The 26,363-nt window shown below is 38.7% G+C and overlaps 1 protein-coding gene across 7 annotated transcripts in view; it reads right to left on the bottom strand.

The window, feature by feature from the left end:
* UVRAG (UV radiation resistance associated) overlaps positions 1-26,363 on the bottom strand; it is a 295,043-nt gene that overhangs the window by 236,717 nt on the left and 31,963 nt on the right. For 6 of the 7 annotated variants that reach the window (XM_023538911.2, XM_064288716.1, XM_064288719.1 and 3 more), the window contains exons 4-6: positions 20,077-20,238; positions 14,567-14,641; positions 9,781-9,810 (exon numbers count right to left, since the gene is read on the bottom strand). In XM_023538911.2, coding sequence (XP_023394679.2) covers positions 9,781-9,810; positions 14,567-14,641; positions 20,077-20,238 — 267 coding nt within the window. The remainder of the gene's footprint in view (positions 1-9,780; positions 9,811-14,566; positions 14,642-20,076; positions 20,239-26,363) is intronic. The other variant, XM_023538913.2, reaches the window with a different exon arrangement.

Here is a 26,363-nt window from a genome sequence, read left to right as displayed (position 1 = left end):
CGCATTCTTCTCAAGTGCACATGGAACATCCTCCAGGATAGACCATGTGTTAGGCAATAAAGCAAGTCTGAAATAAATTTTAAAAGATGAGAACCACATAAAATATCTTCTCTGGCCGCAACGTAATGAAACTAGAAATTAAGGACAGAAAGAAATTTGGAAAACTCACAAATATGTTGAAAGTAAACACGCACATTTAAACAAGTCATGGCTAAGGAAATCACAAGTGAAATTTAAAAGTACTTTGCTGTGAGTGGAAACAAAAAACACAATGTGGTATATCCGTACAATGGAATATTATCCAGCCATAAAAAGGAATGAAGTACTGATAGATGCTACAACATGGCTGAACCTTGAAAACATTACACTAAGTAAAAGAAGCCAGACACAAAAGGTCACATATTGTATGATTCCACTTACATGAAGTATCCAGAATAGGTAAATTCCGCAGACACAGAAAGAAGACTGGTGGTTGCCAAGGACTTGGGGAAGGAAGGAATGGGTTAAAAAAAAAAAAAAAAAAAAACTCGCTGCCATGGATCCACTAGACTCCAACTCATAGTGACCCTATGGGGCAGAGAAGAATTGCCCCATAGAGTTTCCAAGAAGCAGCTGGTGGATTCGAACAGCTGACCTTTGGGTTAGCAGCCAAGCTCTTAACCACTGCACCACCAGGGCTCCAAGGAATGGGCAGTGACTGCTTAATGAGCATGAGGTGTCATTCCGGCGTGATGAATACATTTTAGCACCAGATAGAGATGGTGTTTGCATACACTGTGAATGTACTAACTACCACTGAATTATACATTTTAAAGTGGTTAATTTTATCTTACATGAATTTCACATAAATTAAAAATATATATACATGGCTATGAAAATAATCTACATATCAGGGAAGATGGAGAAGAGAGGACAGGCTCTGGAGATGGTTCTATAAATTAGCTATAAAATCCAAATAATAAAAGACAGCAGAAGTAGATTTAAGATTCTCAGGAGAACATGATTAATGACGTTCCACTTAGCTTTTCTTATTTTACGCAAAAACGCTGCCAAACATTTTTTCTGACTATTAAAAAATCATCCACACCCACTAACATACAAGTAAAAGCAACACATTACAGCAGGGAAATAGAGCATTGAACTGAAACCCAGGATCCTTGGTTTTAATCCACTCGGCCTGTTACGGCAGTGGGGAAAATATTTAATTCCTTTTTTAGGTATCAGCTTCTTTAACCATAAAATGGGAATACTATTAATAAAAACGATAACAGAAAAATGACAGAAATACAAACCAAAGTAACACTGATGAGCATTTACAGTATGCCAGTTACGTTTTACATGTCTTAATATATTTAATACTCACACAATCCTGTGAAATAGGTGCTATTATTATCCCCACTTTTTAAGGTGAGGAAACTGAGACACAGAGAGGATTAAGTAGAAGAGCCACGCAGTCTGGCTCCACAGCCCAGGTTCTTAACAACCGTGCTATACTTGATGATCTCTAAGACCTTTTCCAGTTCTAAAATTCTGGGTCCATGTACATTTAAGGCAACTTAAGGACATTATTAAACCCTTCTGCTTCAGCTGCCACTTAGCAATTAACATTCTTGAAATATGCTAAAAGCCTTGTTCTGAACGACATCTAACTTCACCAGATGTGCGATCCCGACAGGCCTCTGATGAAGGATCATAATGGAAAGAAACGGCTCATTTGTATCTGGTTATCTGTGTGAGATACTGCCAAGTGCCAAAGAGCCCAGAGGAGATTTATACGTCACTCAAAATTCTTCTGAAGCCTGGCCTAACAATTCTTTCTCAAGGAAGGAAACAAGTCAGTCACTGGTCTGGGTGAGTGCCTATTAAACGGTTCAAGAAAACAGAGAATTTCACATGTCCAACGAGCAGGAGTGAGTCCAGGCAGGTGATCAGGTGTAGTTCTAGATCAGTGGCCGGCAAACATTTCCTGAAAAGGGCCGAACAGTAAATATTTCAGGCTTTGCAGGCCACATGTGATCTCTGTCACATATTCTTTTTTGTTTTTCTTTTGAAAAGTAAAAGCCATGATTAGCTTGCAGGCTGTACAAAAGCACATGCTGGACTGTAGTCTGCTCACTCTTGTAGGAGATCATCGGCTGAGTCACCTTTTAAGACATGTCACTGTACATTTTGAGAGTTTTTAACTGTTAGCAGCAGTCACAAGATTGCCCTTAACTTTATTAAAACAATAAAAGCTGTACTGAAATAATCCAGCTGATAGGATAACTGATGATGAACCAAACAGCACTGTCGTTGTTAGCTGCCACTGAGTCAATTCTGACTCGTGGTGACTTTATGTACAACAGAACGAAACACTGCCTGGTCCTGCATCATCCTCACAGTCACAAGTCCGAGTCCGTTGTTGCAGACACTGTGCCAATCCATCTCATCAAGGGTCTCCCACACCCTCACTGGCCCTCTGCTTCACCATACATGATGTCCTCCTCTAATGATTGATCCCTCCTGATGACATGTCAAAAACAAGCAAGTTGGATAATGTTTTATTGTGACCCATAAGGTTTCCATTGCCTGTCAGAAGCGGATCACCAGGTCTTTCTTCCTAGTTCGTTTTAGTCTGGAAGCTCCACTGAAACCTGTCCACCCTGGGCGGCCCTTCTGATATTCAAAATACTGGCGGCATAGCTCCCAGCATCATAGTAGCAAGCAAGCCACCACAGTACAACAAACTGACAGACAAGTACATATACTTATTCATTTCAGGATTTACTGAACACCTAATACATACAGGGTGTTCGGCAATTACTCCCAGCCTCAAAAAGTACACAACCCAGTTAAGGTTCCAAGATAAATAAACAATGTAAAAGTGCCATTAGAGAGGATTAAAAAAAAAAAAAAATACAGGAGCTCTAATGTGGTAAAGATTTCATCTGGTGGAAGCAGAACATCAAAAGCAGTATTTGGGACTGGATTAGCAGTAGTAAAAAGCTAAATGGCAGTAATGGATAGTCCCATGCAGCATGACAGTAAGAAAGCACGAGGTCCATTCAGAGAAAATGAAACAGTGGTTCAAAACGCTCAGCTTCACTGCTGTGGAAATTCTTGGGAACCCTAGAAAGACAAGCAGTAGGAGATACAGCCGAATAAGTAGGCTGGGAGGGCTAGAGCACAGAATATCTCGAACGCCGTACAAAGAAGGGAAGACAACTTACGGGCACTGATGACTTCTGAAACGTTTCTCACAGTGTAGGGTCATGATCAGAGCTGCTTTTTAGAAAGGTTCCTCTGGCAATGGCGCATATGATGAACTGGAGGAAGCAGGACATCAGGATACCAGCTAGGAGGCTACTATAAAAATCCACACACACCAGAGCTAATGAAGGCTCAAAGTGTATAAATAGCAATGGTAATGGAAAGAGTGACACAGAAGAAGTAAAGATAAAAGCAGAAATAGAACCAAAAGTACTACACAACTGACTGAATTTGGGCTGATGGAGAGAAGGAAATCAGGTCAGGAGTTTGGACACACCCAGCAGACAAAGATAAGTTTCCTTACACACTCTTTAAGCAAAGGAATAAAATGAAAGTATGCTCCAGGAAGATTCATCAGGTAGTGTCAGTGGACACATAGATTAGAGTCCCTAGGCCTACTGGGAAATTCCTGCAGTAATCTAGCCCTATGCGGATGCCAGTCTGAGCTTGGATTATGGCAATAAGGATGGAAAAGTAGCCATGGATACCAGAGTTATTTCAAAGACAGACTCAAAAGAGTCAAGTGACTAACTGGGTAGAGCGGATAAAGGAAAGACATCAGTCAAAACTGACTCCAGGATTGAGGCTTGGATAAATGAAAAATGGTTAATAAAGGCAAGGAAAACTGGGAGGGAAAGTAAGCTGGGGGGAGTGGGGGAGAAGACCAAGAACAGTTTCATTTAATGCATAATAATGTGAAAATGACACGTGTTTAAGCAGAAATGGTCAGAAACCACTAAGACATAGAGAATTAGAATTTTAAGTAGCTTGAATTAGAATTACAAGCAGCTACTTAGCTGGGATACAACCAAATAGTGTATCCCAACAGAACATTTAATGATCCCCTGCTACAGACATTTGTTTCATTCATTCATTCAACAAATACTTATTGAATTATGACCACATGCCAGGCACAGTGCTAGGCACTAGAGATAAATCAGTGAGGAAGACAGACACTGTCCCTGCCCTCACACAGCTTAGTCTCGTAGAACAGAGAAATGAGCAAAGAATCAGAATATAGCAAGGTATGGGTCAGTGACAAAGGAAATGAAAAGCAAGGTGCCATAGGTGCATAAAAGATGGTTTCCAAACAGGACCTAAGGGGTATGTCACAGAAAATTTTCCTACGGAAATGAGATCTAAGCTAAAACTGAGAGCAAAAAAAAAAAAAAAAATTAACACAGCTTTATAGGAAAGCGTTAAAGTGGATATTTAGAAATAAGGAAGCAAATCAGAGCAACACCTTGTAAGCCGTTAATTACTCTGAAGGCAAAGGAAAGCTACTGAAATGACTTGAATAAGGAAGGAATTCATCAGCACTTTAAAAAGATAAATCTGGCTACAATGTCAAGAACCAAGAAAGAAGTAGATACTTAGTAGCTATTTTCAGTAGCAATTCAAAAAAAAAAAAAAAAGGGGAAGGCTCCAAAGTGACTTCCCTGTTCTGACTTGAGTAAGCGGACAGAACTAAGGAAAACAATAGGAGCAGACTTTTTGAGAGGGGGAACTCAGTTTGGGACATGTAGAGTGTGTGTGTCTCTGAAACATCCCAGCAATCTGACCCAAGTCTAGATGTATGGAAATCTACACCAGAGAGGTAAATTTGGAGGGATCTGAATCAGCCAGATACAATGTATTGATGAGAAGTAGAAGCCTGAGGACAATAGCTTAAAAGGCTCCACTGAGCGCTTTCCCCAGCAAACCCAGCACTGTTCTATATGTTATTTTTAAAACTGTAAGCGAGCTTCACAAATAGTCCCTCTTCTACTTACTCAAGTAGAATAAGAAATCATGCTGGGCAGTGACAGACCAAATGACTCATTCTGCTACTTGAGCACATTTTCAGATGCAATGAAAATTACTTTTTAAAATTACAAGATTTATTTGTACAACTACTCCCGAAATAGCTACTTGATGCATCAATAGCCTGTCTTTCTATGTGTATATGTTCATTTGGACATTAATACACTTTTAAGTATCGGCCAAGTTTAAATTGAAAAAAATCAAGTATCTCTGTTAAGCATCTTCAAGCCTTAGACACCCTCCGCCTCTGAGCTCTGATGAAGGCCAGATGCTGAGCTGTTAAGGAGGGAAGGTGAGACCTCCCCTTAGACCCTGAACCTGAGCTGAATGCGTGTATTACCCCAGATTTGGCCCCAGGTTTCAGACAACAGAGGATGTTTTTCCTCTCCCTCAAAACAGTGAGAAGCAGTGAGAAACTGGAATAGTGTTATTAAGCAATTGCGTACAGACCAAGCCAACAGGAGTGAAGAGATTCTTGATCATGCTTCAGTGTTTTAAACTATGCTCAGAAAAGAGTGAGAGTCACACACTACAAGTATAAAGTGGACTAGTATGTCTTCAATTCTACTCCTGACGATGAAGACTCAAATTGACCCTGTTGGAGTAGTTATTGCTTAAGTTAAAAGCATATTTTAGAATACAGCGAGACAGGACAATGCGATCCTAATAGGCTTCAACCATTCACTCATGGAAAAATATTTACAAAGCTATGCTAAATCCTGGGACTATAAAAGTGAATGAGACACCATCTCAGCCCTAAAGGAATTTACGCCGTAATAGGTGGAAAAGATATGACATGAGTGAGAGTGATGTGAGAGAAGGAAGAGAAGGCAACAATGATGGCACGTTAACTAGCATTAGTGAAGAGATTAAAAAAATAAATAAAAAGGATTTCCAGCATTGTAGAACAGTTTAAAATGAAATTGACTTATCTGGGGGGAGGGAGGGGTCAAGAATGCCCTTGTTACAAATCTAAAAGAGAACAGTAAAAAGTAGTTTTCAAAATTATAAACAAAACAAAATTTTAAACTCTCTGAATCCCTTGGTGAAGACAAGTCTAGAGCTCTGTTTCTTTTCAAGAATCTAAAACATCTATATGAATAACCACGCTTGGCTTTCAATTTTCCAGTATTAAAATTTTGAAAAGCTCAAAAATTGTGCTAAGAAGACAAGATCCTCCAAATTCATAACAGGAAATGTGGCATTTTCCCAGATTATTCTCTGGCTTCAGCGAAGAGAGAGAATGGGACCACACTGCAACAGCAGGATTTATAAATACGAATTATAGGATAAGATGATTTTCCAAACATCTGTCAGAAGTTAAGTTGATCAAGAGAAAAGAAAAGGAAAAAAAAAAAAAAAGACCCAGAGTGAAGCCAAACATAGAGTGACTAATGTGTGGAACTTGAGCGGGCTTTGGTGGGTTGACGGCCTCTGTAATAATAAATACCCACGGTCTGTAGAATAAAGCACTTTATACCTTTCAAAGCACCTTCATGTATATTCCACTGTACGATCCTCACAATGCATACCTACTGGATATCTCTGATCAAATGTAAAGATAAACGCAAAGTACAGATGCCTGTACTTTAACACGCTATATGAAATAGGAAGAAATGTAGAGACGCCATGTAGCACAGTGGTTAAGAGAACAAGCTTTTGAGTAAGTCAGACATGGGTTTGAATCACGGCTCTATCACTGCTTGGCTGTGTGATCTAGGGTCAGTAGTTCAATGCTTTCTTCTAGAGTCCATCACCTATAAACGAGGATAATAGCTACCTCATGAGGTTGTTTCACAGATTAAATTAAAAAAAAAAAAAAAAGTAAAGTATCTGGTACAGTGTCTGATTCATCTTAGGCACTCAGTAACTGAAAACTAGCAATGGTAGTTTTCAAAAGCTTTGCACCCACCTATAGTGTATGTTTACTAGCATATCACACCAGCTCCAACAGTTCAGACACAAACTTTTACCCAGGATTTAAGCTGAGCTCAGATACCTAGATGTTTTCTAACAAAGCAGGCAGCTATTATGAACAGCCCCTGAGGATTTGTCTAGTCTTTGTTTCTTCTACTTTGTAATGAAGGGTGTGGGGGGCAGGGCTGCACAGAATACATATATGCTATTTTTATGATTTGTCAACATTTCCTCAATGATGTACTAAGAGACAAGGACATAAGTTACACCATATACCTCTCTCTGTTGTTAAAACATAGGCTACTTAGGACAGTTAATCCATCTTTCTTCCGAAATGTTCTGCCTGTGTACTATGTGGGACGTGCCTAGGAAACACGTTAGTATCCATTAATATGACTAGCAAGAGGAAATAGCCAACTTTTTAGTTTCTCAGTTCTACAAAGTTAACTAAATGGAAATCTCTTAACTTTTTTGAGTTTCTGCATCTTCACCCTAAAAATGAAAACACTAATACTTGATGACCTCAGTTGCTATAAGTTAAAGAAGGTATCCCTAACAGCATTTAGTCACGATTAAAGAAAGTAAATGATGGAAGAAATCACCAAAAGAAATTAAATGATGAAAATCATCTAGCCATCACCTTTTCACAGGTGACATGGTATAATGAAGGAAGTACTTAACTAGAAAGAGAGAGGTCTGTGTTCTGATCTTGGTTCTACCACAAACTAACTCACCCTGATACCTTTGCCATTCATTTATTCCACAAGTACTTACTTTATACATAGTAGATGCCTGGTACTGACCCTGGTATTAAAGATACAAAGATACAGTTTTTGTCCTCTAGGAAGGAATACAGATATACCATTCCAAAAATTATAACACATTGACACAACTGCTAACAGAAGTATGCTCAAAGGGCTTCAGGAACAATTCATTGTAGAGAAATGACTAAGTTACGAAGTTAAAGGAAGTCACTTTAACCTCTTTGTGACTCAATTTCCCTATAAAGCAAACAATGGTAATAATAGTTGCCCTATCTTTTTCATCCTACCTCTGAAACTTGTCATTGAGTGCAGAGCAGCTGAACAGAAGAAATGATGAAGTAAAATAGCAGAAGAGATGATTTCAAAGGACAGCTCAAGAAGATAAGGTAAAGTATCATAATGAAATAAAAGAGAAAAACACAATTGGCCTTTATCGAGCTGAAAGAACTGAAGAGAAAATTCAAGCCTCGAGTTGCAATACTGATGGATTCCATGGGAAAAAAATTCAGTGACACAGAAAGTATCAAAAGAAGATAGAAGGAATACACAGAGTCACTGTATTAAAAAAAAAATGGTCAATGTTCAACCATCTCAGGAAGTAACATATGATTAAGAATCACTGGTACTGGTACAAGCTAAGCTAAAGACATCAGTGAAAAACAAGGTTCCAGGAATTGATAGAATACCAACAGGGCTACTTTAACAAATGGATGCAACGCTGGAAGTACTTACTCATCTACGTCAAGAAGTTTGGAAGACAGCTACTTGGCCGACCACCTGGAAGAGATCCATATTTGTGCCCATTCCAAAGAAAGGCAATCAAATGCAAAGTGCAAATTATCAAAGAATATCATTAATATCACATGCTAGCAAAATTCTGCTGAAGATAATTAAAAAACGGCTACAGCCGTACATCGATAGGGAACTGCCAGAAGTTCAAGCCAGATTCAGAAGAAGACATGGAACAAGGGATATCATTGCTGATGTCAAATGGATCTTGGCCGAAAGCAGAGGATATCAAAAAGATGTTTGCCTATGTTTTATCAACTACACAAAGGCATTCAATTGTATCCACACATAACAGTTTATGTTTAGCATTACAAAGAAAGAGAATTCCAGAACACTTAACTGTGCTCATGCAGAACCAAGAGGCCGTCACTCCAACAGAATAAGGGGAAACTGGATATTCGGATGTGGTTTAAAGTTGTGCAGCAGGGCTGTACACTTTTACCTTATGCAATTTTATGCTAAGCAAATAATCCAAGAAGCTGGACTATATGAAGAAGAATACGGCATCAGGGTTGGAGGAGGGCTCATTAATAACCTATAATATGCAGATGGAAACCCTGGTGGCGTAGTGGTTAAGTGCTACGGCTGCTAACCAAAGGGTCGACAGTTCAAATCCACCAGGTGCTCCTTGGAAACTCTGTGGGGCAGTTCTACTCTGTCCTATAGGGTCACTATAAGTCAGAATCGACTCGACGGCACTAGGTTTGGTTTTTGGTTAATATGCAGATGATACAACCTTGCTTGCCGAAAGTGAAGATGACTTGAAGCACTTACTAATGCAGGTAAAAGACTACAGCCTTCAGTGTGAATTACACTTGAACATGAAGAAACGAAAATCCTCACAACTGGGTCCATAAACAACATAACGGTAAACAGTGAAGAAACTGGAGTTGTTAAGGATTTCATTTTATTTGGACCAATAATCAACGCCCATAGAAGCAGGAGTCAAGAAATCAAACGATGTATTGCACTGGGCAAATCTGCTGCAAAAGGCATCTTCGAAATCTTAAAAAACGAAGATGTCACTTTGATAATAGGGTGCACCTGACCCAGGCCTTGGTATTTTCAATGGCTTCATATGCATGCAAAAGCTAGACAATGAAACAGAAAGACCAAAGAAGGACTGACACATTCAAATTGTGGTGTTGGCAAAGAATATCAATATACCATGAAATGCCAGAAGAACAAACAAATCTTAGAGGAAGTATCGCTAGAAAGCTCCTTAAAAGTGAGGATGGGGAGTCTTTGTCTCACTTACTTTGGACACGTCATCAGGAGGGTCCAATCCCTGTGGAAGGACAACATGTTTGGTAAAGTATAGGGTCAGTGAAAAAGAGGGAGACCTTCAGTGAAATGAACTGACATAGTTGCTGCAACAATGGACTCAAACATAGCAACGGCTGTGACGACGGCATAGAAACGGGCAACATTTTGTTATAATATATAAGGTCACTATGAGTCAGAGCCGACTTGACAGCACCTAACAACAACAACAACCTTTTTTACAAGGCCATTGTTAAGGACGGAGTGAAATTGTTTATAGACGAATCCTTAAGGATAAAAGAGGTACAAAAGTAAATAAATAAGTAGCGATATTGCTATTATTATGTCTAAGTTACCACCTATAGCATGGAATTAACTTGCTATGTCAAGTTCAAGAACTTATTTGACCACTCCCTCCTCTTTAAAAAAAATAAAAAAAAAAAAACTCTTTCTTTGGCTTCTGAGACCCTATAGGAGATTAAACTTTGTTTTCTTTATGTTATCTCTCACCACTCCTTCTCAGTCACCTTTCCCAATGCATCCTCCTCGATTTGGCCTTTAAAAGTTGGAGGTCCTCAAAGCTTGGTTATTAAGACCCCTTTTTTTCTCACTTTACACCCTTATCTTATCCAGACTCATGAATTTAATGACTATTTGCCATCGCTTCCCATATTTATACCTCTAGCCCAGTTCTCTTGCCTCTGAACTACATTCTCATATATCCAGCTGCCTTTTTAAGAGCTACACATGGAGGTCTCAAAGACAGTTCAAATTCAGCACGACCATTCAGCCTCAGTTTCTTCATTTACAAAATAAAGGTGTTGGGCTAGATAACTCCAACACTCCCTCCAGTGCTAACCACATAAGTAAGATTCTCTTATTTTAGAGATGCAGAACCTAAAACTGATGGAGGTTAAGTGATCTGCTCAAGGAACACAGTGCCAGAACAAATCTGAGATTAGAATTCTGGTTTTCTACTTTCAAAAGTATCGAACCATAAAAAATATAAAATAAGGAGTTCTCATTTGTACAGGCTCTCAAAATAGATCCAGAAACTTGGTGCTGTCCTTAAATCTTCAGTCTCAGTTTGACTATGTACTTGAGATGATCAAGTTATGTAGTTCCTTTTGTGAACTTAGTCACTAAACTGCTATTTCAATCTCCTGAGAGTCTTATACCAAAGATTTGATCCTTGTTACTTGGCTTCTACCACGTTCCAGGAAACCCTGGTGGCATAGTGGTTAAGTGCTACGGCTGCTAACCAAAGGGTCGGCAGTTCAAATCTGCCAGGCGCTCCTTGGAAACTCTATAGGGCAGTTCTACTCTGTCCTATAGGGTCACTATGAGTCAGAATCGACTCAACGGCACTGGGTTTGGTTTTTGGACCACGTTCCGATTTTTTTCCATTAAAATGAGAAAACATTGCCATCTACTGGACTTTAAAGACATTGCTGCTACAGCTTTTATTCCAAGCAAAGAATTTCTCTTGGAAGACGTAAAGTCAGAATGCTCCTGAGAAGCAAAGACGGTCTCACGCACTTTGGACATGTTATCAGGAGGGACCAGTCCCTGGAGAAAGACGTCATGCTTGGTAAAGTGGACGGTCAGACAAAAAGAAAAAGACCCTCAATGAGATAGATCGGCATAGTGGCTGCAACAGTGGAATCAAACATAGCAACAATTGTGAGGATGGCGCAGGACCAGGCAGAGTTCTGTTCTGTTGCAGTGTCACTATGAGTCGGAACTGACTCAATGGCCCCTAATGACAACAGCAGCAAACATTACAGCCATTAGAAACCCTATGGAGTGCAGTTCTACTCTGAAACACATGGGGTGGCCATGAGTCAGAATCAACTTAAAGGCTATGAGTTTATTTTTTTGGTTCTTAGGGGGTGTAAATACGATAATAGATATAAAGTTCTTAGAACAGTGCTTGATACACAGTAATGCTCAACAGCTATTAACTTTTAATATTATTATTATTACTATGTGGTAGACATTGTGCTAGATGGTGGCTAATTACCAGTTGCAGGAGGAACTTATTCCCTCAACAGTGACAGGATGGCAAGCTAATCCTATAAATCGGACATTACAAACAGCAGCCTCACAGTTCTCATTAAATCACAAACATTTTTTCTAAGGAAATATCACGTCCCAAGATCTGTGGTAGGCACTGGTAATTCAAAATTGCAATGGAAATTTGTCCTTAAGAAGTTTACAGACTAGAAGGGAAGAAAGACAAGCCTAATTACAAAGTGGTATATCTTATTTCAAAGGTATACACAGGTGTTGATATACAGTAGGTTCTCAGAAGATAAGGCTTTAAAAAACAAAGGAAAAAAAGCCTGTTGGAGCATGAACTGAGTTTTGAGTAAGTTAGTTAGTACAGCTTTCATGTTGCCAAATCCAACAGGCAATTTCCGGTCCTCATCTTAGGAGTCCCTAAGGTGGCACAAACAGTTAAGTGCTTAGCTGCTAACAGAAAGGTTGGACGTGTGAGTCCACTGAGAGGTGCCTCAGAAGAAAGGCCTGGAGATTTACTTTTGAACAATCAGCACCAAAAACAATTCTACTTGAACACAATTCTACTCTGACACACACTGGGCTGCCATGAGTCAGAGTCAATTCCATGGCAACTGGTAAAATATCTTCAAAAATACAGAAAATTTAAAATGATAATACTTGACAAAATCACTTAAACCTACTGACATAATATTGGAGGAATCCAGTCCTCATCTTATTTGACCACTCCCTCCCCTTTAAAAAGAAAAACTCTTTCTTTGGCTTCTGAGACTCTGTAAGAGATTAAAACTTTGTTTTCTTTATGTTATCTCTCACCACTCCTTCTTAGTCACCTTTCCCAATGCATTCTCCTTGATTTGGCCTTTAAAAGTTGGAGGTCCTCAAAGCTTGGTTATTAAGACCCCTTTTTTTCTCACTTTACACCCTTATCTTATCCAGGCTCATGAATTTAATGACTATTTGCCATCGCCTCCCATATTTGTATCTCTAGCCCAGTTCTCTCGCCTCTGAACTACAGACTCATATATTCAACTGCCTATTTAAGAGCTACACATGGAGGTCTCGAAGACATTTCAAACTCAGCATGACCAAACTCATGATTTGCTTCCACCAAACCTGGTCTTCTCCCAGTGTTTCTCAGTTCTCTCAGTGCCTGGCACCTTTATTCATCCAGTTACGTCATCCAAGCCAGAAATCCAGAAGTCATCCTTCATGCCTCCTTTTTCCTTATACCCCAAATTCAAATCATCACCAATTCCGAATAATTTTACCTCCTAAAACTTTTTACTACATCTCTCTACTTCCACCACTTCCTTGGCCCAAAATATTGGCATCTCTTACTGATATACTGCACAATCCTCCTCACTAGTCTTCCCACATATAATCCTGCCTCTTCCCCAACCAGTCCTTACTGCTGCTAGAGTGAAATTATTACAACACAATCTAATTATATCATTGCATGCTAAAAACCTTCAACATCAGTCTAGTGCTCTTAGGATAAAATCCCTAACAAGGTTCTGTATCATATGGTCTCTGCCTACCTCTCTAGCCTCATCTAATGTCATTCTCCCCCATCACTCTGATAACCTCTTCCAGTTCCTGAAACTTACCATGCTGCCTTACTTCATGGTCTTCCAACACGTGGCCCTCTTCTACCCGGAATGCTCTCTCTATTCTTCACACAGTTCACTTCTACTCCTCCTCTGGATGTCACGTTATAAGTCAAGTCCTCAAGAAGGCTTTTCTTGAGCCCCTTAGTAGCTAAGGTCCTTATTACGTGATTTTATAGTATTTACCACTGTTCATTTAATAAATTTTAAAAATACCTGTTAGATGACTTAATCAGTGTTGGTCTCTTCCATATGCTACATGAGAGCAAGAAAGTATCCATTTGCTTATTGCATCCTTAGCCCATAGAATACATGGGTGGCATATAGCAGGTGGTCAACAAATAGATGTTGCATGAATGGGGTATTCTAAGCAATAACATTTGACACAACTAGGAAGTAACATGATCACTAAAGGTAAATAATGTATCGGCTTCAGAGTTTTTCAGGCAAAACACCATAAAAGAACAGAAAGCACACAGATTTTAGAAGTAGGCAGTCCTGAAATCTCGGCTCAGCTACTTTCTAGGTGTATGATCCAGTGAAGCTCCAGCTTCTCAACCTGTCTTCTTATCCATAAAATGGAGTGGACAAAACCCACCTCTCATTGGTTTGTTGACAGCTGGTATTAAATGTGATAAAGAATATGAATCACCTGGTACGGACCATACATAGTAGGTACTTGGTAAATATGGATTCTCTTCCCTCTCCTTTCTCTAATCACCTTTAGATATAGAGACTCTGCTGATAATAATGTACCTTGCTTGACTCATGGTTTCTGAAATTTATTCAAAGTTGCAAAAGATATCTGAAACATTTAACTAAACTGCACTGCATTTAATCAAAATTTACCATTCTGTCTTCACCCCCAAAGAATTACACAGAATAAAAGAGAATAGCTAGTTTAGATTTTCCTTTAGGAAAGCTAATAAAATCTAGACTTAGAAAAGATGAATTTGGGTGCTTACGTGCCTTACAAACCAAATTTTCACTTTAAAAAGCATTCACCCTAAGCTGCACTAAACAACAAACTTACAGTGGTGCTTAAAACATGATACCAATTACACAGAGCTTTTCAGGATTATACCTGCTGTGTATGTCAAGGCACACCTGCACTAAATAAAACTCACAGCATTATGAGAATCCTCTTACCTTATGTTCGAATGGAGCACCATAGTAGCCATCATTCAGCCCAAAAATTATTTCATTTTGGTTGCGGGCATGAATCTAAGAGAAGGGAGAAGCATGCTATTAGTTCTTCTCATTCCAATCAAGTTTTAACATGGTCAGAACACGACAGTTAAAACAGGACCTACTTCAGTGCTGAGAGACAGGCCGGCTACATCCAAACAACAGAAAACAAGTCACTTGGCATAAGACCAGCTGACCAATTGAGGTTTTCCGCTTTAGTCAGAGTCCTCACAAAGCTACCAAATGAGCTCACAAGCACTATCATTCACACACATTTTCCACAAACACTTCTTGAGCTTAGTATGGAAAGAAAGGCTACTCCTCAGTCGAAGCTGCCTTTCTGGTGGATTCCTGAAGAAGAAGAGATTCAGACATATGCTATGTATCCCCTGATCTCAAAGGAAACAAAATCCAGTTAGTCTGTAAGAGTGCTTTAAAAAGTACAAAGCCCTAGAAAAATAAATAAAAACAAAAGATAATAAATAAAATAATAATATTATTTTTTTATTTTCAAAAAGACAGTTTAAAGATAATAATATTCAATTCCTGAAGTCTCAAACGCGGACGGGATTATTGTCCGCACACCACTCTCTTTCAGATGCAGCTGACAAGCCTCAGTCAGTGCTATCTCAAATTAAACTTCACCTAAAATGCGGGCAGGGTTCAAGTGGGGGGAGGCCTTTCCAGCTGAAGTCAGCAGCACTAAATTCCTATGAACATTTATTTAGCTGACTTTCTTATCTCCTGCATCTATCACTAAAGCAAAATTAACTGCATGGTCCCCACTTACCTACATCATTTACTGAATTTAATACAACAATACCAAAAGATAAATGTATAATAAATTTATAATAATGAAAACTATCAAGCAATCTCAAGATTTTTTTTTATAAGAGAAAAGAGAAAGTATTATAAAATCAGTTTCAAGATTAGAAGGGACCTGAAATTTTATAAACATATTTTATACATATATATTCCTAGGGGAAAAAAGGACAAAAATGGTATGCATCAAAATGTTAACAATGGTTGAAGATGAGCAGTGGGATTATACATAATTTTTATTCTCTCCTCTGTGTTTTTTCAAATTTTTCCAGATTGTCCACAAAGAACATGTATTACTTTTAAAATCGGAAGAACACATAGAATAAAGGACGGGTAGGAACGAATGGATAGAAACAAGTTCTAGCATGAAAGTAAAATTTTCAAAGTATAAGGTCCATGAAGATTGGCATTGGTTTGTTGAAAAATAAGAGACAACATGGTTCTGTTGTTGTTGTGTGCCACTGTGTAGATTCCTACTCAGGGAAACCCTATAAGACAGAGTAGAACTGCCCTATACAGTTTCCAAGGAGTGGCTGGTGGATTCGAACTGCTGACCTTTTGGTTAGCAGCCTGAGCTCTTAACCACTTCACCACCAGGGCTCCAACATGGTCCTAGTACTTGAAAAGATACTAGGCTAAAAATCAAGTGAGCTGGATTCTTACTCCAAATATTTCATAATGAGCTTTTAAACGAAAGGAACCCTGAATTCTTTATCTTTATAGCCCTAGCGCCTAGCACTGTACACAACACTTAGTAGTTAATCCTGTAAACAGCCCCATGTTTTAATTCCCTCATCAATCAAAACAGAAAACACTCCCTGCTGTATATTACATTAGTGTTATAAAGATGAAATGAGATTATTGGATGTGAAAGTACTTTTGGAAGATAGACATGAAAAACTACTGAAGAAAAAGCTAATAATGTATCAGAAACCAGACCACCATGCAGCTGGGAAACATCCCTCTGCTCCTTACGAATAAAGAAAAACACGCTAAACAAAACAGGCTGCGTCATATTCCACACTGCTATATGCACTTCAGAACTGTTAAATCAAGCTAGTAAGAAGTGTGGATGTGAAATATCCTTCGCTTATTAATTGTAAGATTACTGACCCAGCAATAATTGTGTTGTAATCCTAATATGGCGACTACTCTATTAATCTAACCACAACCTTGTATTTTGATCCCTTCGTGAAAAATTCCAATTTTTTTTTTTAAAAAGAAACAGCTGATTAGAGTCAGTGAAATGAATAATAAATACAGTCTGAGCCATGGAACAATTAAGAGCCTGAATCCACCAGAACAATTAATAGCCTGAATCCACCAATCACTGTGTGACCTTTCACAAATCAATCTCTCCATGCTTCAGTCTTCTTCCCTAAATATTGAGGAAATTAACAATACTTGCTCACACGATCCTCGAAAAGCCCCAGGTCACTGTGTACATGTAAAAGATTCTGTGAACGTACAAAGATACCCCAACATTGAAGCCGTCTACAACTGCTGTTGTTATCAGTGCAGAGTTCTCACCACTCACGCTAGGCATGAGAACATCTCCTGCCATTGGACAGGAGTTAGGGTGCTACAGAGCCCTGGGAAGCAGCACCTCCCAGCCATCAGAGAACTTGTAGCTGAAGATAACTACATTTGTGGGATAAATAATACCAACTCGACACAAATTCCTCCAAAAGAGAGGAGGGGTAAACACAACCCATTGTATGAGACCAGCAGGTTAGAATTTTGTTAAGGAACATATCTGTTACACACATTGTACTGGTCACTATAAAAGGACACAAAATAAATTAAATCTTCTACGCAAAATGAGAGCAGAGTTGTTGTTGTTGTTGTTTATCTGAAAAAATGTGGAATAAAATTATTTCTTTAAAAAGAAGCATATCACAAAAGGACAAATATTGTATAAGACCACTATTATAAGATCTTGAGAAACAGTTTAAACTGAGAAGAACACATTCTTTTGTGGTTACGAGAGGGGGGAGAGAGGGAGAGTGGGAGAGGGCTATTTACTGATAAGATAGTAGATAAGAACTACTTTAGGTGAAGGGAAGGACAACACTCAATACAGGGAAGGTCAGCTCAACTGGACTGGACCAAAAGCAAAGAAGTTTCTGGGATAAACAGAATGCTTCGAAGGTCAGCAGAGCAAGGGAGGGGGCTTGGGGACTATGGCTTCAGGGGACATCTAAGTCAATTGGCAAAATAAATTCTATTATGAAAACATTCTGCATCCCACTTTGAAGTGTGGTGTCTGGGGTCTTAAATGCTAACAAGTGGCCATCTAAGATGCATCGATGAATCTCAACCCACCTGGATCAAAGCAGAATAAAGAACACCAAAGTCACAAGGTAATTATGAGCCCAAGAGACAGAAAGGGCCACATGAACCAGAGACTTACTCATCCTGAACCCAGAAGAACTAGATGGTGCCCGGCCACAACCAATGACTGCCCTGACAGGGAACACAACAGAGAACCCCTGAGGGAGCAGGAGATCAGTGGGATGCAGACCCCAAATTCTCATAAAAAGACCAGGCTTAATGGTCTGACTAAGACTAGAAGAATCCCAGCAGTCATGGTCCCCAAACCTTCTGTTGGCCCAGGACAGGAACCATTCCCGAAGACAACTCATCAGACATGGAAGGGACTGGACAATGGGTTGGAGAGAGATGCTGATGAGGAGTGAGCTACTTGTATCAGGTGGACACTTGAGACTGTGTTGGCATCTCCTGTCTAGAGGGGAGATGGGAGGGTAGAGGGGGTTAGAAACTGGCAAAACAGTCACAAAAGGAGAGACTCGAAGGAGGGAGTGGGCTGACTCATTAGGGGGAGAGCAAGTGGGAGTATGGAGTAAGGTGTATATGAGTTAATATGTGAGAGACTGACTTGATTCCTAAACTTTTACTTAAAGCACAATAAAAATTTTTTTTTAAAAAAAGAAGCATGTCAGAAAGTACATGCTAAACCCAACATGCTGAACAGATACCCAGAAAACATCAAGGATGTTTGTAGACAACCTATGATTAACATTTTAGGGTTCGCTGTAACAGTAGCACCATAGGAATCACAATAGAAATGGCATTCCGTCCAAGCACAGGGTGAAGGCTCACCCAGGACAAATGTACATACCAGTGCGGCACAGCACAAACAGAATGAATTTTTAAGTCAGCCAGGCCTGGATTTAAGTCCTAGCTCCACCTAGCTGTGTGACATGAAGCAGTTTCTTAAAGCTCTCTGAGGTTAAATTTTCCCATCTAGAAAATGAATGCAGTAATTTATCAGCCTTCACAAGGTTGCTATAAACATTAATCTTAATAACCTCAATTCATATGGATATCTGATAAACTGCTAGTTGCTTTCTAGAACACTGTGTTAGGAAGGATTATGGAGCTATTTCAGAGCTCAGCTAGAAGACTGGTGATCAATTGGTTACATCTGTTAGAGGTACAGGGTCCCCGAGTGGTGCAAATGGTTTCTGCTTGACTACTAACCTAAAGGTTGGTGGTTCGAGCCCACCTAGCAGCACTGCAGAAGACCTGGCAATCTGCTTCAGTAAAGATCATAGCCAAGAAAACCCTATGAAGCAGTTCTACTCTGTAACATATGGGGTTTGTCATGAGTCAGAATCAACTTGACAGCAATAAGTTTGGGGTTTTTTTTGGGCGGGGGGGGGATTTTTTTGTTGTTATTGCCTTGGGTCACATGTACAGGAAAGGTGGGGAATGGGTGGCAGCATATATGACCCGGGCATTTGTTACTGCTATGCTCAGTAAACAGTAATTCTTCTTATTCCTAGAATAATTCAACTCTCCTGGTCAAAAGAGAGGCGTTTAATAGTGTATTCCTTATTTTCTTTTTTTTTTATTGTGCTTTAGATGAAGGTTTACAGAGCAAATTAGTTTCTCATTAAACAACTAATATACACATTGTTTTGGGACACTGGCTGCCAACTCTCCAACGTGTCAACACTCTCCTTCTCAACCTTGGGTTCCCCATTTCCATTAGTCCAGCTTTCCTGGCCCCTCCTGCCTTCTCGTCCTTGCCTCCCGGGCTGGTGTGCCCATTTAGTCTCATATACATGGTTGAGCTACATGTATTACTGTTTGTTTTATGGGCTTATCTCATCTTTGGCTGAAAGGTGAACCTCAGGAATGATTTCAGTATTGAGTTAAAAGGGCGTCCAGGGGCCATACTCTCAGGGCTTTTTCAGTCTCTGTCAGATCAGTAAGTCTGGTAATTTTTCTTGAGTTTGAATTTTGTTCTACATTTTTCTCCAGCTCTGTCTGGGACCCTCTATTGTGATCCCTATTGTTCCTTATTTCAACTTAATTTTCAGATACTAGAGTGAAAAATACAGGAAGACAAAGAAGAAGTAAAAGCTATGAGAAAGCATATCCTTTTCTACAGGGGAAAAAAAAGATTCTTAAATTATTAGCAACTTAGGGTACGTCTTCCTAAGTTTCTTCGATTAAAGGTATTTTTTAAACTTGGTGATGATTCCAATTTTCACAACTAAGCAAACAATCAAAAAGGTTCTCTCTTTATGATAGGAAATACAGTCAGAAGAATCAACAGAAAGGTTAGATAAGTTAATTTGGACATGACAACTACCTGCAAGCCCCAGTCTAAAAATTACCTGCTGACCCAAGTATTTCAGTCCATCCAAACAGACTTTCCATTCAATCAACAGGTGGTAGACGTCCTCCTTTCCACCCCATATCCTCACCACGAAACAAGACACAGACGTATCAAGACGATCTGGCATTATTCCAAAATCCAGACTCCGCCACGTTGGATTCTGTTGATGGAATTGAAAATGTGATTTAGAAAGACTCTAACTCTTGTTTATGGCTATTTCAGTTAGACTGTAAATCACTTGTTTATAAAAACCCAAAGACTATATATATATATATATATATATATATATATATATAATTGTAAACTTAAATGAACCAAGAAGATATTCTAATTAACACAAAGGGAATAATAATGGCACTTTTGAACTTCTCTGCTTTTGAACTTCTAATGCTTTAGTTGTTAGAAAGAGTACATACTCCGATCTTTATAGTTTGAAACTCTGATATAGTTTCATATGGTAAGCCATTCCTATTCAACAGATACTACGTGATTATCCACAGCTAACAGGTAGAGGCTGCCTCAAAGAGCCTCCAACTTATTACCGAATTTAAACCTCTATTCAAATTACTACATTGTTTCATGAAAAGTTAAATAACAGAATTATGCAAAAGGTTACACAATAGCACAGGAACGGGGAAGATATCACAGGGGCTGTGACAAGTAGGGTTTCATCAGGTTAAAACAAGGAATTCCAGGCAAAGGAAACTGTATACAAAGCTGGAGAGAAAGAGAGAGGACTAAACTTAATCTTAAATGCCTTGCCAAGGAGCCAGTACTTTGTACAAGATGTGAGGCTATGGAAGGATTTTAAGAATCACAAGGTCAGTTTTATGCTTTGAAAGAACATTATTTTTCATTAAGAGAATCACCCAGATAGTTCAAACACTCTCTGAAAAGTCAAGATGCTATGGGGTTTTAATAACATCAATAAAAATGAACTATAGTGAGTCAATTACTTATATTTACTTATTTTGCCTATATGAAAAGTTAGTGTTTTCATTGCTAAATATAAGCAGAGAATCAATCTTATTAAATTAGCAATTTCCGTATTACATAAATCAGTAGATCAAAGGAACCTCATATAAGGTAGCTGTTCTTGGCTTTTGGCAGTTCTTTTCCTGACTAAAGAAGGACAGGGTAGGGCTTTTTTATTTTAGCAGACATTGAAGCCTGTTATCTGTATGCGTTTCTATGGATTTGGTTGTTGGAGTTTTGAGGGGAGGAGACCTAGGTGACTTCCAGGGTCACAGCACTTACTACTGATTTATCTTTTTCATTTACGCATTAATACTCATAATGTCTGATTTCATTCCACTAAAACAAAAGCTCTGAGAGAGCAAGAACATGGCCTGAATTATTTATCGCTAGGTTCCCAAAGCTTGAAAAGTATCTGGTATGTGCTTAATAAGGATTTGCTGAGTGACTGAAAGAATGTTCAGTTAACTGACATGGATGTCTGAGGACACCGGAAGATCAACAAACAGCACAATGATAACAGTAAGCACATTTATGCAATCAGTTTTATACTAGATCCTAGGAAAACTAAATTCCTACCATCCAAGACTTCCAATCAAAGATCAACAGAATTCCATTTTATGTGACGTACAGTCTCTATCTCACCATAATTTCCTAGCGGCCCTGCTATGTAGGGGCAGAGTTCCCTATAAGCATGAAGATGAACACCGAGGTCTAAGAATAACCATGCATGTGCAGATCAGCACTATAAGGAAGTTCTTCAGGCTGAAAGGAAATGACACCAGGCAGAAACTGGTATCTACAAGAAGGAATACAGAGCCCTGCCAATGGTAAATATGTGAGAAAATATAAAACACTATATGTTTTTTTCTTCTTGTACTTTCTTTATGTGACATAGGGCTATTTAAAGGAAAAATTTTAACTGTATAGAGGGTTCTATAACGTATATAGAGGTAACATATATGAAAGCAATAGCACAAATGACAAGAGGTGGGTAACTGGAACTATACTGTTTACATGAAGTAGTACAATATTAATTTTAAGCAGACTGCAATGAGCTAAGAGTGTATATTATAATCTCTGGAAACCCTGGTGGCATAGTGATTAAGAGTGTGGCTGCTAACCAAAAGGTAAGCAGTTCAGATCCACCAGGTGCTCCTTGGAAACCCTATGCAGCAGTTCTATTCTGTCCTATAGGGTCGCTATGATGCAGAATTGACTCGACGGCAACAGGTTTCGTTTGTTTTTTATTATAATCTCTAGAGCAATGACTAAAAATTTAATGCAAAAAGGTACAGCTAAAAAGCCAAGGAGAGAATTTAAAGTGGAATTAAAATATATATATATATATATATATAATGTGATGATTCCATTTAAATAAACTTCTAGAAGAAAGAAAACTAAAGTAAAACAAAATTTGGAAACTATTTTTTTCTTTGGGGTAGAGAAAATGACTGTAAAAGAGCACAAGGGAACTTCCTAGAATGATGGAAAATGTATCTTAATAGTGATCAAGACAATCAGACAGTAAGTGAAGTATGCATTTGTCAAAACCTGGGAAATTTTACACTTAAGATTTATGCATTTCAGTGTACATAACTTTTACTTTAAAAAATCTGTAGATAAATATTTAACTCTAGTGTGTAGGTTTGCTTTTCGCAATGGTACGGGTTAGAAGCTCTAAAACTACTTTCCATGTATTCTAAGCATGAGTAAATGAGAAAATAATTTGAGAACAGTGGGAGCCAGGTTTTTCATTACTGGAGAAGGGAGTTACAAATGGACTGAAAGTTCAGTTGGACTGAAACTGGAGATACTGGTATGAACGTGTGGTTCTAGATAGATCAAGATTGAAAGAACAGAAATAGATATATAGACAAACATAGGTGTGTATATGTATTTGTACATATGTGTACTTCCTAGTTCAGTCCACTAAGGAAGTCTAGAAGTAACGAGCACACCGATAACAATGGACACAACTATCACCAGATCTTGGTTTCTAGTTAGCACTCTCACTAAATGGAACCAGGGTTCCTTGAGGAAAAGCGTGATTCCAAGGCCAGGGCAGGGAAAATACAAGATGAGTCTGGAATACCTTGTGCCGGAAAGTAAACAAGCACTCAAATATAATGGTTTTGTATCAAAAGGACAGAAGAAGCAACTCACAGGGCTCTCACTAGCCAAATGTGGGATAATTTAAACATTGAAATAAGTAATAGTAATGGATTATAACCCACTCAGTAAAATAAGAATCAGCGTCTATAATGATATAATTAATAATTGATTAAATGTTTCTTAATTCTTAATTATTAAATAAGGAATAAAGGAAGATTAGAGTGCCAACTAATAAATATAAAAGGAATGATGAGAGTTAGGACATCATCAATAGATACTCAACAGGTGAGTGAGCATTTGATGCTGCACAGGATATAAACAAAGTCTTAAAGTATCTCCCCACAAATTACTTATTAATTATAAAGGGAAAAATAGTAGCTTTACAGCAGAGAAACCTGACAGACACCACCTTAATCAAGCAACAAAAGTTAACACCACCAATATTGAGACAAACCAACATCATGTGCCTCATAACACAAAGCACTGAAAAGGACACACCACCACTTTGATAGCTCTCCTGCCAAAAATGCATAATCTGAATCCAATCATAAGGAAACATCAGACAACCAAATAGAGGGACATTGTACAAAATAACTGGCCTGTAGTGTTTAACAATGCCAAAGTCAAGACATACACACACAGGCTAAAGAACTGTTTCAGACTGAAGGCAATTAAAGAGACGTGACAGCTGAAAACGAAGAGTGATTGTGGGTTGGGTTCCGGAGAGTTGACATAATTGAATAAGGACTGTAGATTATATAGATAATAATACTGTATTAGTGTTACACTTCCTAATTTTGGTCATTTTCATGTGGTTACATAAAATACCAGGGCAGCGGCAGTTCCGGGGTGGAATTCCATACGGAGGACCTGGTTCGATTCCCAGCCAGTGCACCTCAAGCAGGCCACCATTAATCTGTTTTGATGTTGCATGTTGCACTGATACTGAACAGTACCACCCCAGACTTAGACAGACCAGGAAGAAAGGCCTGGCAATCTACTGCCAAAAATTAGCCAATGAAAGCCCTATGGATCACAACAGAATACTGGAATATATATATACATATATATAAATAATGCTGGAAGATGAGCCCCCTCCAGGTTGGAGAGCAACAATGGACCCAAGCATGCCAGCAATCATGGAAATGGCACAGAACCAGGCAGAGTTCCGCTCTGTTGCACATGGGGCCGCCATGAGTCGGAGCCACTAGACAGCAACTAACAACATTTAAGAAAGGGGAGGGGAGACAGACCAAAACATGTGATAAAGATATGAGAAACTCATACAACAATATTTCTCTTAACTGGAATTCAACAGACCAGCCGTTTTTTTTTCCTGGTCTTCAAACTACATGACATGAAAAGCTACCCATTTACTCTTCTGTGTGTAACATCACTGTTCAACAAAAGTTCATGTGCTCTAGAATATGAAGCAGCATAATCTCGAATTCTCATCATCAGAGTAGCAAAGCACCAGAAAAAGTATGAAATAATCACCCTTTTCCAAAAGGAAAAAAGGCAAGGCTTAGTGAATGTATCTGAAGGGCAACACTGCATTGCAGTAGGGGAGGCGGGGGATGTTTTTTGCTGTTGTATTAAACATTTTTAAATGTTTCACTCTAACAAATCAAAAGCCTTTGGAGAGAAGGGTAGACTTCTGAAGTTATTTCATGTGATTTGAACAGGTGACCAGGGCTTCCCTCCTAAATCAATACAACATTAATACAGTAGAGCTATTGTCGGTCTTCTCATTACAAAGACTTCTCTTTATATTTTACAAAATTCTACTAAAGGTTGCCAGACAGTAAGCAAAAATTCCTGAGTTGGTACTGCCTGCCACATATCCAAAGTCTTTATTGCCCAAGAATTTTACTATAAAGTCCTAAATGGTTTTTATTTACATTTAATTTATACGTGTCAGCCCAATTTCTAGATGCATCAAATTATTCAAGTACTAACATCATCCAGGGACCTATACCATATTCACTAAAAGTACAGTGGCAGAATATCAGGATACATACAACTTTGGAAAGTTCGCTGCCAACTAACTATAAAAAAAAAAAAAAAAAAAAACTATAAAGAGGGCCTAAAATCATTATTTGTTACCAGAACAATTTTTCCATAACACTGCTTGGTAACAAAAGTATGGTCACAAGAATCACAGCTAAGAATTCCTAAAAGCTGCTCCAACTTTCTCAAAATGAACAAGATAATGTTGAGGAATTACATACTGTTTTTATAAGTAGTATTCTTCAGCCCAATAAACTCTCTTTACCCTGTCTCATTCACCTCTATTCAACTTTCAAGTCTCAACTTGGCAGCTGCTTGTTACTAGAAACCTTTCCTAGCCCCACCCCCTCAGGTAAATACACTTCTATATGTTTTCATCGCACCCTATCCTTCCTTGGTACTATAATTACACATGTACTTAATCTCAGTCTCTCTCCAAATCATGTAGTTGACCAGACAGATACTGGAAAATTCTGAAGATGATGACGTTTAACCCTGGATAACATCATCTGCCATACGCAAGAGAAACTAACACCCTACCCACATACACACCCATAGAGATTAAATCATTCATTCGGTCACAATTCAACTGAAGCATAAACTTGATTTGAGAAATCACTCAGGTCAGTAACTCAGAAGGTATTTGTACCGTTTACTCAGTTTTCTTCCAAAGATTTGAAAACAGCTCAGCCAGTCACAATTCCAATAGATGCTTATGGTTCTGATCAATTATATCACATGCTTTCCCTAAAAATACGTGCTTTAGAACTTCGTTTATTCAATTATAAGGTCCCTCACTGGTCTTCACCAGACCTCTGTTGTGATTAATTCCTGTAGCATTGTTTCCGAGTCATGGCGACCCCATGTGTGCAGAGTAGAACCTGCTCCATAGGGCTTTCAAGGCTATAACCTTTTGGAAGTAGACTGCCAGGCCTGTCTTCCCAAGCTCCTCTGGGTGGGTTTGAACCACGAACCTTTCAACTTTTCAGTCAAGGGCTTAACTGTTTGCACAAGCCAGGGACTCGTAATAGTCCACCCCTGCCATATACTCCTTTATTTTGCTTTTACTCCATTACACATACCAGCTAACATATTCTCACTTATCATCAATTCTAACATGCCCTTTTCTTCACATTGTAAGATGAATTCTGATTTTAGAAATGTTAGAATCAATGAAACCCTACA

Source organism: Loxodonta africana, chromosome 7, assembly GCF_030014295.1.
Source record: "Loxodonta africana isolate mLoxAfr1 chromosome 7, mLoxAfr1.hap2, whole genome shotgun sequence".
In the NCBI taxonomy this organism is placed as follows: Eukaryota; Metazoa; Chordata; class Mammalia; order Proboscidea; family Elephantidae; genus Loxodonta; species Loxodonta africana.
The sequence above is the reverse complement of the archived record's forward strand: the minus strand, read 5'-3'. Positions and strand labels throughout refer to the sequence as shown.